This window comes from Terrapene carolina, unplaced genomic scaffold (assembly GCF_002925995.2).
Source record: "Terrapene carolina triunguis isolate 2854851 unplaced genomic scaffold, T_m_triunguis-2.0 Scaffold33715, whole genome shotgun sequence".
NCBI lineage: Eukaryota > Metazoa > Chordata > Testudines > Emydidae > Terrapene > Terrapene triunguis.
The window spans coordinates 5,332,947-5,348,515 of record NW_020698066.1 but is presented as its reverse complement, the minus strand read 5'-3'; the positions used below and the strand labels follow the sequence as shown (position 1 = coordinate 5,348,515).

General features: G+C 43.5%; 1 protein-coding gene across 1 annotated transcript in view; it reads left to right on the top strand.

The window, feature by feature from the left end:
* LOC113409498 (probable C-mannosyltransferase DPY19L1) overlaps window positions 1-11,633 on the top strand; it is a 102,130-nt gene extending 90,497 nt beyond the window's left edge. Inside the window, exons 20-23 of the mRNA XM_026663487.2 lie at window positions 149-323; window positions 3,183-3,282; window positions 5,212-5,337; window positions 11,382-11,633. Of these exons, the coding sequence (XP_026519272.1) occupies window positions 149-323; window positions 3,183-3,282; window positions 5,212-5,337; window positions 11,382-11,538 (558 nt within the window). The 3' untranslated portion in view covers window positions 11,539-11,633. The remainder of the gene's footprint in view (window positions 1-148; window positions 324-3,182; window positions 3,283-5,211; window positions 5,338-11,381) is intronic.
* Window positions 11,634-15,569: the final 3,936 nt, after the last annotated feature.

The following is a 15,569-nucleotide window of genomic DNA, read 5'->3' as shown; positions in this document are numbered from 1 at the left end:
AATAGAAGCAGGACTGGGCCCTAAAAGAACAACTTTTGATTGATTGTAATATGTGTGACAGGTTTCTACTGGAGAAATTAAAATCATAAGCCATGAATATTGTGTAATACTGTAGGTATCTGGGAATTAACTGGCTTTTATATTTCAGTTGTTTGGATGGCTCTTTGGCAAAATTCAGCCCAAAACATTGGTCTTTGCTATTTTAGCAATAATGGCAATAGAGGGATCAGCAAACCTTCAGAATCAGTGGAACATCATGGGAGAATTTAGCAATTTGCCACAGGAAGAACTTTTAGAATGGATAAAATCCAGTACCAGACAAGGTAAACTATTTAGTTGTGTGTGATGATGTCCTTATTTGAGCTGTAACTGAAGCAATTTTTAGCAATAATCTGTCAAAATACAGTCCATCAGGAGCAGTTAAACCTTATTAGATGCTGGAATTGAATCAAGATTAAGCCAATTAAAATGCTAACTGCATTTTTCAAAATACTATTGTGCTATTACACATATGGTTTTTGACACACATTAAATTAAACACTTTTTTTTAAACTAACATATTTGGAATGCTGGGATACGTTCCTTGTATGTCACTTAGGTTTAAGTGAGAATCCTCTGTTCTGCAAGTGGCAGACATGTATTCCACTCAGGTGTGCGCATACCCAGTGCACCAAAGCCAGAGAATTTTTCCTAGAGGTAACTGTAGGTGCTGCACTTGTGTCCTCTGGCCCCTTAGTTCCTTCTCAGGCTATTTAAAGGCGGCGCCACCCTGACTCTCATCAGTTCCTTCTCGCCATGCAGGCTAGAGTTGGAGCAATCAGTGTTATAGTTTACTTCAAGCTTCTTTATCTCAGTCTTTCTGGGATTTTATTGTTGATATCCAGCTCCAATCAGTTAGCACCTCACTGCATGGATGCCGCATGGTTAGATCAGGAGGAGCACTGTTCCACAGCTGTTCAACAGGTTCAGCTTAGTAGTAGATAGTCCTTTACTAGTAGAAAGTCCACTTACATATTTGGCTAAGTGGAAATGTATTTCAACTTAGTTCTTGGCCACAGGGAGTTCAATTGAGGCAAGCCTGTATTCAGGACGTTTTGGAGTTCCTATTATACCTTCAGTCCTCTGGCCTGTCTATCAGTTCGTTGAGGGTCCTCTTAGCAGCAATTTCAGCATTTCATTCTCTGGTCCAAGGGAAATCCGTTTTTTCAAATGCCATTGTAGCCAGATTCATGAAAGGGGTCACTTGTGTCTTTCCATTGGTAAAGGAAGTGATTCATCAATGGGACCTTAGCAGTATGTTGGCTGCCCTCATGGGTTTTCCATTTGAGCCCCAGGCAACTTGTTCTTTGTCTTTTCTATGCCAAAAGACAGTGTTTCATGTGGCCATGACTACTTCAACGAGGTCCCAAGTGACAGTTGCATTTCTCCGTGATATTTTAATACTGGACATTTGCAGGGCTGCTATTTGGTCTTCCATCCATAACTTTAAAAAGCATCATGATATATGCAAATTTTGGGAAGGCAGTCCTGCAGTTGCTCTCAGAATAGACTGTGAGCCACATGTCCTGATACTGCTTGTCAGTCACCTAAGTGAAATACATGTCTGCACCCACTCAAAGAAGAAAGGACAGTTATTTTACATATACTGTTACTGTTCTTTGAGATGTGGGTGCAGACGTGTATTCTATGACATACCCTCTGGCCCCTCTACATAGAAGTCTCAATTCTTGATGTTTGGTGTGAAGGGACTGAGAGGGAGGTTGGGGCAGCACTGCCCTTAAATAGCCTGGGGAGGGACTAAGGAGCTAGAGGATGTGTGCGCCGCCTCTATGGGTACTTCTAGGCAAAGTTCTCTGACTTGGTGTACTGGGTGCACGTCTGTACCAACATCTCAAAGAACAACAGTTACAGTACAAGTTAGTAACCATCTTGTATGCCTTTTTTCTTGAAGACAATCACATTTTGGCTAAAATCTTAATATAATTCTATTCAGAAGAAAAAAATTCCCAAAGGAAAGTTCAATATTTGTCTCAAAAGTTTTTCCTGAAATATGATGAACATATTTTTTTGAAAATGCTTGTGTTCTTAAGTGCAACAGCGTTCACATACTTGGGTGTCATTCACACAGTTGGATCCATGTTTGTGGACCTTTGCATGTATACAGTGCTCAGCTGACTGAAGCAACATGATCTAGTGGATAAAGTACTGAGCTGGGACTGAGGAGACCTTCATATCAGTCCTAGCTCTGTCAGTGACCTGCTGCATGACGTTGTACAAGTCACTTGGTTCTGTTTCCCCTCTGTATTAGATTTATAAGCTCTTCTGGACAGAGGCTGTGTTTTACTATAATTTTGTACAGACCCTAATACTGTAGGGCTCCAAACTTGTTTGGGAACCCTAGACACTGCTGTAGTATCACTAATAGACTTAAATGGACTCGACATAAATTGTAGGGTTCCATCCGCATGGATCCATATGCAGGACTGGGGCCTTGCTCTTCATTTCATCAGTAGAGCACGCCCTATTCATTCTTGGGCATGTTCCTGTTCGTTCCTCTCCTTTTGTTCAAAGGAGACAGATAAATTAGAAAATGAGCTGCTTCTCCATAAATGGATAGTTGTAAACGTGAAAGTATCTGCCTGCACTAAGGACATGTATCACAGTCAGGTGGTACATACTTGGGTGTACATGCATCAGAAATCAAGTAAAAAAATGAAACTGGCATGAATGTGTCAATATACAGATTCATGACCAAAAAAATTAATAAAATTATATTATGTCCACAAATTTAATAGTTTATTTCCTTAAGACTGATACAGTAGTCAATACTTTCCAAAGTGACCAGTGATTTTTACATGCCTCCTTTTGGGTGCTCAAATTGAGATGCTTTAAAAAGTCTGTTTCCCCCCCCCCCCCCCCCCCGAGGGTGCTTATCATCCCAAATAAATCGTTAGTTTTGAAAATGCTTGGCCTTTGTCTTTTGAGCATCTCTTCACAGGCTATTTGAACCAAGCTTTCAGAGCAATTAAATTTAAGGATTTTTTTTTTTAAGTGCAACATTCTCTCCTTCCTTACATTTATTCTGTTGTATTGTCCTACAGCTATGCTGGTTTTACTATCTGAAACTGAAAATCTCGTCTCCCCTTTTTTATTTTAAATAAGTCTTTCATTATATATTTCAGATGCTGTTTTTGCAGGAGCGATGCCTACAATGGCAAGTGTCAAGTTGTCTGCCCTTCGACCTATTGTCAATCATCCCCATTATGAAGATGCAGGGCTGAGGTAAATTTCGAAGTTCAGTTTTATTCCTCTAACATTAACTATTTTAGCCTTGTGATGTACATTAGTAATGATCGTCATGTTGTCTAGTACAATTTTTTTAAAATCCATGAGGTCCTAGGTCATATTTTTATTTGACTAATCAACATTGTTTTAAAATAGTCATCAACAAGTTGAAGGACAATAGTCCATTGTGGGATAGAAGTAGTAGAGACATGGTAATGGTTCGGACTTAAGGCTGGTTTACACTAAAACGTTAGGTCGACTCAGCTTTGTCGCTCAGGGGGTATGAAAAATCCACACCACTGTGTGGCGTAGTTAAACCAACCTAGCCCCGGGTGTAGACAGCTCTAGATCAACAGAAGAATTCTTCCGTTGACTAAGTTACCGCCCGTTGGGAAGGTGGATTACCTACACCAATGGGAGAAGCCTGCCCGTCAACATAGGTAGTCTCTCCACTGAAGTGCTAGAGTAATGCAGCTGCACTTGTGCCACTGTAGCATTTAAAGTATAAATATAGCCTTAGTAATCAAAAATATTGTGTAATAATGAAGTCTGAAGCAACATCCTCCTACTAAATCTACCTCTTGTTGCTCTGTTTTCCCATGGCCCAGTGAACAGACCAGTTCTCAAGACTGCAGCTATAATTACTTAGATATTACTGTAATCAAGGGTTGTGTTTTCTTGAAATATTAAATCATATTATTTAAATATTGATTATTAAGTTAGGAACTTCTTTTATTAAGACTGATTGAAATTCAAATTTTGCACAGACTTTTTTGTCAGTTCATTTCATATGGCATTTGACGGCTTAATTTGTTTTCCTTGCAATTTTCAGAACCTGAACTTTTTGTGTAAATTGGCTTCTGAAATTCATTTATTTAAAAAGTTTAACATCTTGCATCTTATCCACAAGTATCATTGCAACAGTCTTTGGCAACTCGAGTTTGTGGAAAGAGGGTAGGGGAAGGGGACCACACAGATATTGCCACATGTTTATAGTATGTTTATATTCAGATGTAAGACCCAACTACAATCATGTTGCTCTCTGTCTCCAGACAATCCCCTTCAACTGTACTTGGTATCAGAGCCTTAATATTTTGGGACAAGTCTGCAAAACAGCTATTTGCCTTACTTCCCCATCCCACAATCATATGAGCACTAGACTGACAGGATTTTGTGGAGAATATTCTAAATGATTCACTGCATGTCTTCAGACTTTCACTAACCTTCTCTTTTACAGGACAAATAGAATTCTGTTAAGGTTATTATATGATTATGTACATTACTCCAGTGCATTGACAGTAGATCATAATGCCAGGCTTTCCTTTTTGGTGATTCTGCTCACCCTTTCTTGTCTTTAAACTAAAATCATGTTCTGTTCAGTCTAGTGGGAAATGGAAAGAAACAAGTTCTGTCTCAAAGTCTCTTTTTACAAATCTAAGGAAACTCGCTTTCCTGGGAGGGCAAACAGGGGTCCACGCAGGACATTCATCTTGTTTCTCATTAAACCAGAAGAAACTTAACCCACTTCAGTCAAAATCTCTGGAATGAATCTGAGTGAAGTTAGAACAAAATGGCTGGAACTGAATCATCTACAATATAAATGTGTCCTAAAGGCCAATTCAGTAGAAAGTCGTTGCTTCTCTCCCACAAGTGATACACAGTCGGTATGAAATAATAAGCTGCAGTGTTTCCTGGTGCCTTGTCTAAAATAGGAGGGCAAATAACTTAAGAAATGTAAAACCCAAGTATTCTAACATAAATATAATTTTATTACATGCTTTTCTTACAGAGCGGTCTGCCTTTTTTATACAACCCCCCTTGTTATAGTATCTCAGTCTGGCTATTTTATCCATCCTAAATAATTTGGTTCTCCCCACCCTCCCATTCTATTTGCTAACAACTTTTATGGATTTTTTCTTTTCAAAGGGCCAGAACTAAAATAGTGTATTCCATGTATAGTCGAAAACCAGCAAAAGAAGTGAAAAAAGAATTGTTAAGACTAGGAGTGAATTATTACATCTTAGAAGAGTCGTGGTGCATAAGAAGAACTAAGTGAGTATTAGTATTCAGTATCAATATTCTGTCCAAAGTATAGCTGAGGATATACTGGATCTTGTCTTTGGATTGTGGAGGTTGATGGGAGAATTATGGTAACCCTGTCATTAGAACTTGCAGATTTATTTCACATTTAGCACAAGTTCTTAAACTGTATGAATTGAATTAATACAGACAGAGCCAGGCTCTCTATCCACACAAACAGATTTGAGATGTGTGAATAGAAAAACAGACTTTACAACTCTGAGAACTTTCGCAGTCACTGAGCCTCTTTACGTTGGGGTATGTTGTTCAAACACCCACAGGTACATGAACATTAGATATTAGCTAATTTGTGTTAGATATGCAGTTTGAATTTACATTTATCCTTAACCATAATTAAGTACCAGAACCAAATTTGGGCCCAGATCCTTCAAATACACAAGTAACTCTACACACAGTAGTTCTGTTGACTTTATTCATATGTGTAAAGTTAAGCTTGTGTGTGAACATGTTAGGATTATAACCTTAAACATAATTGTAGAACACAATTAAAGTTAATGCAGAGCAAGCAGATCACTATGCTGTGAAGGCAGTTGCAGATGTGTATGTATAATGAGGTCCAAAGGTGTTGAATTTTTTCTGCAAATTTTTTTCTGGAAATAAAATAGATGTTACAAAACCCAAACAAGACTTTTTTGACTATATACTTCTTTCTTTTATCTTGTAATATAATTTCTTCTTCGAATGCTTGCTCATGTCGATTCCATTCTAGGTATGCGCGCAGTCATCTGAGATATTTGCCTTAGCAGTATCCGTAGGGTCGTCTGTGGCGCCCTCTTGAGTGCCGCGCTCATATGTCGATATAATAGGCACCGCCAACCCTACGCCCTCTCAGTTCTTCTTACCGCTCGTGGTGGTTAGTCAGAGTGCCTTTTCCTTGCCTAGCAAGAGCTATCTGTTTCGTTTCTGCTGTCTTCAAGCCTTAGGGCCTTGTAAACAGTTTGTTTATAGCTGTTAGTGTTTAAGTGGTTGTTAAGTAGCGTAGTTAGAAGTTAGAGTCCCAACACGGACTTCACCCCAGGTGGAGCATGCCCCGCTGTCCAGGTTTTATGCCCTGCTCTGACTGCAACAGGTTTATGCCTGTTAGTGACCCCCCATAGCAGCTGCCTGAAGTGCTTGGGGGAATTGCATGTGAAAGACAAGTGTTGCATCTGTAAGAACTTTCAACCAAGGACCCAGAAAGAGCGTGACATTCATTTGAGGGCCCTCCTTATGGAAGCTGCTCTCCACCCGGCTTCCGAGCCTTCCCAGCCAGACTTTACCCCTAGCATTTCGGCCTTGGTGCGTAATGCACCCCTGGCACCGCTCTCCGGCACTGGTGCCCAAAAAGAAGTCCAAGAAAGACGGCTCCCCGGCACTGAGCAAGAAAGGCCTGGGGTATCGGGCAAAGGACCCAGTTTGGGCCACCCGCCCACACCAGAGCCACATGGATATGCCTCCCCAATGGGGGTCCCTAGCCCCTCAACAGATCCACTACCAACTCCTGGGAGCGGTTGGGGACGCAGGCTTATGGCAGGGCTGACACCTTACAAGGCTCTCCCGGCTCCTAGAGCATAGAGGCCTCTACCAGCATCGCCGGTGCCATGTGCGTCTCAGGAAGCGGTAAAGGCTCCCTACAAGGTCAAGCCAGCCATCAAGCCCCTCCAGAGGGCAAGTGAGCATCGCCAATCCCCAGAACCAAGACAACCCTCTCCGTCTCTGCGCCGCAGATCTCCGGCTTCACAACCCAGGTCCTCCGCAAGTTGCCCTAGATCACTTGCACCACGATTGCGGTCTTTGCCCTCTCAATGCAGATAGCCTAGGGGGAGGTGCCTGTCACCCTCCCGCTGGTCATCTTCTCAGCACAGATCCCCATCCCCCGCAGCTTGGGAACAGTCTCTGTTGCAGTACCAGTCCTCTCACTGCCGGTCCTCCTATTCAAAACGCCGGTCTCCAGTGACAACAGTTAGCCACCAGATGCAGGCATCGACAGCACCACCATAATCACCGGAAGGGGAGTCTTCTGGCACAGAGAGGGAATTCAGCCCCTCGCCGAGGCATCACTGGCGCGGTTGGGCACCCGAGCTGCATCAATCTCTGTGATGCCATCTTGGCAACACAGCCAGTGGCCAGCACAGTGGCCCTACTGGAGTGCGTGGGGCATGCCTGTGATGCTGATGCCCCCTTTGCATCATTCATTGGCTGCCTCCTCAGAGCAACAGCTGGCGGCGCCAGGCTCAGTGCACAAAGTGCACTCGGAGGTCGGGGTAGAGGAGTGAGTGCCCACCCCAAAACCCTCTTCCCCCACAGGGTATGATGCCCTGGGGCCTCCCCCGATGGTCCAGTTATTATCCTCATTCCCAGATGAGGTGGGGGGGGGGGGTCTTGAGTGCCAGCCTGCCGGACGACTTCAAAGAGCACCAGGCCCTGCTTCAACGGGTGGCCCAAGATCTTGGGCCTGGAGGTAGAGGAGATGACTGAACAGGCGGACATCCTGTTCAGTATGCTCTCGGCATCTAGCCATGCCCTTGTTGCACTACCAGTGCACAATGGGGTCTTAAAAAAACCCAAGGTCCTCTGGCAAACCTTGTCGTCCATCCTTCCCACCTCCAAGAGGGCTGAGAAAAAGTACTTCGTGCCAGCCATGGGGTTCGAGTACTTGTATACCCATCTGCCTCCAGGCTCGCTGGTCGTCTCAGCAGCCAATGAGAAGGGCAAACGTGTACACCAGTTCGACCCCAAAAATAGAGAGGCCAAGAGGCTAGAGCTTTTTGGAAGGAAGATTTATTCAACGGCCAACCTTCAGTTCCGGGTGGTGAACCACCAGACTCTTTTCAGCAGATACAGCTTCAACTTATGGGAGACTCTCCATAAGTTCAAGGAGTCCCTGCCCCAGGACTTGGCCCAGGAGTTTGGTACCCTGGGAGCGGAGGGTCCTGCAGCAGCGAGGTGCTCCCTTCAAATGGTGTGGAATGTGGCCAATTCAGCAGCTAGAGTGTTGGGATCGATGGTGGTCATGAGGCGTAGCTCCTGTCTTCAGACTGCTGGCCCATCCTAGGAAATGCAGGCCTCAATTCATGATCTCCCATTTGATGGGAATGGTCTCTTTGCGGAGCAGACTGATGCAAGGCTGCATGGGCCACCCTTTGCTCGCTGTGTCTGCATACGCTGCAAGCGGCGAAGAAGCAGTTTCGGCCGCCACCACTGCCAAGGCCTTGGCGGCCTCAACAGGGGTCTGCAAGGAGAAGGGATAGAGACATGAGCTTTAGTCGTCACCGCCTTTCCTCCTCCTGCTCACCCAAGCAACCCAGCCCGGCAAAGCATCCTGGGGGCCAGAAGTGCTCATTTTGAAGGTGCACTCGAGAGTGACGCCCCCGTTAACTCCCCAGATCCAAGTCATTCTTTCCTCAATCGTCTTCGTCCCTACCGTTCGACCTGGTCATGGGTCACCTCGAACTGCTAGGTGCTAGAGATAGTATCTCCGGGCTACACCCTGCAATTCTCGGCTCTCCTTCCCTCCCACCCCACCCATTCCCCATCCCTCTTCAGGGACCCGTCTCACAAGCAACTCCTCGTTCAAGAGGTCAAGAACCTCCTGCACCTGGGGGCGGTGGAGGAGGTCCCTTGGGACATAAAAGGAAAAGGTTTCTACTCCCTCTACTTCCTAATCCTGAAAGCATATGGAACTTCAGACTTATTCTGGACCTGCGACACCTCAACAAGTCAGGGAGCTCAGAGCGGTTTGCCTGGCCTGTCAGGCTTTCTTGCCCCACCTGAAGGCAAGGTGATGCAGGTCCTGCTGAACAATATTGCTGCGATGTATTACATCAACAGGCAGGGTGGAGCCATGTCGTTGGCCCTTTGCCAAGAAGCTCTCCACCTTTGGAACTTCTGTGTGCGGCATGCCATTCATTTGGTAGCCGCGCATCTGCCCAGGACCAGGAATGTGTTAGCAGATCACCTCAGCAGGACCTTCTCATCTTGCCATGAGTGGTTTCTCCAGCTGGAGGAGGTGAGTATGATCTTCTGGGGACTTCCCAGGTGGACTTGTTCCCATCCTGTCAGAACAGGAAATGCCACGTGTTCTGTTCAATCTGGGGTATGGACAGGGACTCCCTGTCAGATGCCTTTCTGCTCCCATGGTCAGGGGCCCTGAGTATGCCTTCCCGCCAGTGCTGTTGATCCACAGAATCCTTGTGAAGATCAAACAGGACAGGGCAAAGGTTATCCTGATAGCCCCCACGTGGCCTCTATAGAACTGATTCGGCACGCTGCTGGATCTTTCGGTAGCTGTCCTGCTGCAACTACTTCTCTGGCCGGACCTGCTGTCTCAGACACATGGCAGTCTTCTGCACCCAAACCTGGTGGTGTTGCACTTGACAGCATGGCTGAACGTTGAAGAACGGGAATGCTCGGCCTGGATTCAACGGATCTTGTTGGGTAGCAAAAAACCCTCCACCAAAGCAACTTACCTGGCCAAGTGGAAAAGGTTCATGTGCTGGGCCTCGTAATGATGTATCCAGGCCTCGCTGGATTATCTTCCGCACCTCAAGCTCCAAGGATTGTCCCTGTCATCAATCAGGGTCCACCTGGCCGCTATTTCGGCCTTCCACCCTCTGCTTCAGGGCAGGTCGGTCTTCGTTCAAAACATGACCGCCTGGTTTTTGAAAGCTCTGGAGCATCTCTACCCTCACGCCTGGGGTCCTGTCCCTCCTTGGGACTTGAATTTTGTGCTGTCATTGCTCATGGGGCCTCCCTTCGAGCCTCTGGCTTCCTGCTCTCCTCTTTTCTCCTGGAAGGTTTCATTCCTGGTTGTGATAACGTCTGCCCGCAGGGTGTCTGAGATCAAGGCGCTTACTTCAGAGGTGTCCTAAACGGTATTCTACAAAGATAAGGTCCAGTTGCGGCCGCACCCAGCATCCCTACCCAACATAGTTTCCGAAATTCATACCGGCCAGGACATATACATACCTGCCTTCTTCCTGAAGCCTTATAAATTGGAAGAGGAATGCAGGTTGCACACCTTGGATGTCAGGAGGGCACTGGCCTTCTACATCGACAGGACAAAGCCGTTTCGCAAGTCAACACAGTTCATTGCGGTGGCAGACAGGATGAAAGGTCGTCCAGTGTCTGCTCAGAGGATTTCATTCTGGATCACGGCCCGTATCCGCTACTGCTATGAGCTAGCGAAAGTGCCTCTACCGGCAATCGTGACAGCACACTCGACTAGAGTGCAAGTGACATCAGCGGCCTTCCGGGCACAGGTGCCAATCCAAGAGATCTGTAGGGCCGCTACCTGGTCATCTGTCCACAGGTTCACGTCTCATTATGCACTTACCCAGCAAGCTTGAGAGGATACTGGCTTTGGCAGAGCAGTGTTGCAAGCTGCAAGACCAAGAACTCCGAGCCCACTTCCACGGATACTGCTTGTGAGTCACCTTGAATGGAATCGACATGAGCAAGCACTCGAAGAAGAAAAACGGTTACCTACCTTTCGTAACTGTTGTTCTTCTAGATGTGTTGCTCATGTCCATTCCATTACCCGCCCCTCTGTCGGAGTTGCTGACAAGAAGGAACTGAGAGGACATAGGGACGGCGGCACCTAATATACCAACATGTGAGCATGGCACTCGAGGGCGCCACAGCCAACCCTATGAATACTGCTAAGGGAAAAATCACCGACCACGCACGTGGGTGCGCACACACCTAGAATCGAATGGACATGACCAACATATCTCAAAGAACAACAGTTATGAAAGGTAGGTAACCATTTTTTTCACTTATTCTCCAATCTGACCTGTATTTCCAGTGTAAAGACAAGTGAAAAAAACCTTTAAAGAAAATCTAAGTGCTTTTCGTAATTCATCATAAAGAAGCAAGAGTTCAGAAACCCTTTTTTCCCCTTTGTAGGTCAGTCATTTTTAACCCTTAGTTTATAAAACAAACTTGCCATGTTTCTTTGATTACATTTCCTTACCTGTCCTTCTTTATTTTTGTTTACTTATTCAAATATTTTCTAGGCCCGGTTGCAGTATGCCTGAAATTTGGGATGTGGAAGAACCTGCCAATGCTGGCAAAATTCCTTTATGTAACCTTATGAGTAAGGATCCCAGGCCATATTTCAACACAGTATTCCAGAACAGTATTTACAGAGTCTTGAAGGTTACAAGGGAATAACACTTCAGTGCAAAGAACTGTCAAACTTTTTCAACTTTTTAACTGCTAACCATATAAAAATTCTAAATCAGAAACACCTTTTATACTAAACTTAAAATGAGAAAATGTATATTTTTAATTTTTTGTCATTTTAAAGGAATTCTGATTATAGAAGTACCTTAACCTGACAGTTTGGATTTCTATTTCAGGGTCAGTCTCGAGGTTTGCTATGCAAATGATTATATGTTTGCACACTCTTTAATAAATACTGATCCAAACAAAAGTTAAGTGGCTGTAGAAAGTAACAACAGTTCTCAAAACCAATCAGATTGTGAAACAATGCTGTCAGTCTGCCTTAGCAAAGCAAGATTATTTAAACCATTGGTGCTAGTAATTAGGAACTAATGGATGGTGCTGTAGCATCTAGCAGCAGACTTCTTAAATCACCATCACAGTATAATGACCACTCCCCGTATTCCTCTTTGGATAACGTGATACTGATCACACATTTCTGAAGAAGTCACACAATTTCTTTAGCCATATCTGTATGAAGAATGGTTTTAAGAGAAACTGAAGAAGGGTTGCTGATAGTTTTGGATCACTTTAAAAACATGTCAGGCCTTTGTTTGTCTTTTTAAATGGAAATAGTTTTTAAACAATCTTGAAACTGCACATTTTAGATGATGTGTACTTTGCATGTGCTTGGAACCTTAACTTCAATATTAATTTTAAAAAATAATTAAACCAATGAGAGGAATATTTGCAATTGAGCAGTAGCTTAACCTCTGATTGCCCAAGGATTTTAAACATTCTAGAACATTCAAAACAACCAGACATGCACATGTGAAGTTTAAGAAGGGAAAAAATATTTTATTCAGGCAAAATCTGTCATTTATCCTTGTTGTTGTGTAGCTTTAGTAAGGTAATAGAAAAACTCTGCACTGCCTTAACAGTGCTAGAGCTACATCTTAGTTCTGTAGGAAATGCTGCATCTAGTTCATATCACATTTTCTTTCCCCATCTATTAAAGCCCGTTTGAAGATTCTGTTGTACATTGGACATCTAGCTTTATTTAACTAATCCTGGTTTTTAAAAATAGTTTTTAAAAGTATCCAAATAATACTGAAGAAAAACCTTGTAACAAAATTAACCTGACTGTAATATGATTATAGTCAAAAGTTTGTGTAAATTTAATCACTAAACCAAATGTTAGATATACTCTCCTTGAATTGTCTGACCATGTAGAGTGCAATTATCCTTCCTGCTTTGAAGTTTTTTCTTATTTCTATCACCGTAATGTGGCCATTGTGGATGATACAGGACTTAATTTCACAGAGGAATTCATTTCCCAGTGTACTAGAGCAAGGATACCGTACAGGCTATTAACAAACAAGATGTTATAAATTCTATATGTTACAGCCACTTGAAAACATCACAAGTAATCTAGATTTGTAACTTTTGAGACTATATAAATGTTAATTGTTCAATCAGCAGCCTAATGACATGACAGTGGTCTAGGTGGCTGTACTGGATATTCAGCCTTGACTGCATCTAGCAGTAATAGATGCTGTAGAAATAAACCTCTTTTACAGCTGTGACAGTAGTAATAAAATGTTGAACATATGTGAAAACTGTGGAATAAAAGCTGATCAGTATTTTATGTATTTGATTTTTTTTTTAATTTGCTTTATTGGGAGGGTGCAGATAAAGGGTTGAAAATACATATTAACTTTTTAACTTTTACAAAAATACATTTTGGTAAAGTTTCTATAAGGAAACTGGATCACTAAAAAGGGCTTAGGAGAAGAGAATTTTTTTTAAATATGTTGATGAGTTTCAAGAAAGCAGTAAAAAGGATATCTTTCTATATAAACATTGTGACTAAATAGTGTTACAGCACAAAAAAGTACTGTATTTTTATGGGGTTTATGCCAATTGTTCACATGTACTTATATGTAGTTAAATAAAAAAATTCATGCAATGTGTTTTTGTATTTTTACTCACCATAAACATCATATTGTATAGAATTTATTATAATGATCATGTCAGGTACAGGTATGATGGCTACATAGATTAAAAGTCTTTGCCAAATGATATGGAACAGATCAGGAGTTTCTAATGCTTTAACAAAAATTCTGCCAACCTCCATTTTCCTTTCCTTACAAATGTCACTTAGTAATGTAGGTACAAAACATAATGAGCCTAACCCCAAAATGTTGATTGGAGTGGAAATTCATTCCTAAATTTTAAGTTTCAATTAGTCAATTTACTGAGATTTGTTCTTAATAAAAAAATTATTGTAAAAATTAGTCTTCAAAGAGGAAGCTGTAGAGAATGTCAGTGACTATATCCCCAGGCATTATTTTGAGACTGATTGAGGCACATCTTTCTTTAAAAGTGAGTAATGCATCTTGAAGGTTACACTATCTTGTCCCCTTGACCTTTCTTGAGTGGCATAGGGATTTTCTATTTCCAAGCCAAAAAAATCTTTTAATCTAATACTAACAGAATATTAGTGTAAAAAGTATAATAGGAAAATATCAGGTCAGTCTGTTGGTACAGAGAAAAAGGATGTTGAGATAAGAATCCCATAAACTGAGGACGTGTGCATTTTGGGGAACCATGTTAGAACATGGGTTGATCAGACCTGTGTTGTTGAATTCTATTAATATCTTTGGACCTGACCAGCGTTCCCTCTAATTTTTTAAACGTCCATGTGCGGAATGAATTTTGTTATGAGCACCAATATGGAGGTGATGTGACACATGGCTTCCATATTGGTGCACATAAGAAAATTCATGTGGTGGAGGTGGGGCCGAGGGTTTTGGATTGTGCAAGGGGGCTCAGGGCTGGAGGGCAGAGGGTTACAGTGTGGGGGGATGATGGCTCTGGCTGGGGGGCAGGCTCTGGGGTGGGGTGGGGATAAGGGGCTTGGGGTGCAGGAGGGGGCTCAGGGCTGGGGCAGAGGGTTGGGGTGTGGGGGGATGTGGGCCCTGGGGTGGGGCCGGGGATGAGGGATTTGGGGTGCAGGCAGCCCCGGGGGGACTCCCCCCAGCCCTCTCTTGCCACAGCAGCTTACGGCCGCGGCAGAGGTGCCTCTGCCCGGCCACGGCAGCTCCAGTGGGACTGGGCTCCAGTGGGACTGGGCTCCTCTCCCTGGCAGCTCCAGCTGGGCCGGGCTGGGGGAGGGGCTCCTCTCCCCCTGCTGCGGCAAGTCCAGGGCAGGTCCGCGCTGGGAGGGGCGCCTCTCCCCGCCGCGGCAGGTCTGTGCTTTGGCCGGCGGGGGGGGGCGCCTCTCCCCACGGCAGCCCTGAGCCCCTGCGCGGGGCTTAATAGGCAGCTGGGCAGCCATGCAGCTTAGAGGGAATTTAGGACCTGATTCTTATTTCTATTGAAGCCCCTTATACCAGTTTGGCACTGCCCAGTAGCCTCACACTGGGTATAATTTAAATCCACTTTAAGGCCCCTGGACACTGCCATAATGGTGTAAAGGAGCATCAGTGTAAATAAGAATCCGCCTGCTGGTCAGCTGAAATCTGGTATCTGAAACAAGTGTTTAGATACATTCAAATGGCAAAATTTAATCAAATGGTTTGATTACAGTATTACTAATTTAATTATTTTAATCATTAATAATCATACCTGTCAATGTGTGTAGCACTCTGTACAAAACAAAAGTAAAGATACCCAGTCTGATTCTCTACTGCCTTACACCTTGTGTTAATTATTTACATATGATATCTGTAAAATCTGGTTTGTTTTTTACCTTTTACTACTTTTTTGTGATTCGCTCAGCTTGATCAGTGAAATTAGATTGATCAGCTTCCCTTTCTAGTTTTCAGGTTTGTGCCCTATACATGTTTTGAATTAAAAAAAACCAACAACAAACCTGTCCCTCAAAATTAAAATAACTGAAAACTTTGCATAAGGCTTTTTAATACTTTTCTTCTAAAGCTTCAAATTTGGGGTTAGTCTATTTAATAGTCCTTTCGTGGGTTGAAATACAGTTCAAGTGAAATCAATTAGTTGCCACTAGTAATCAAGGATGACTG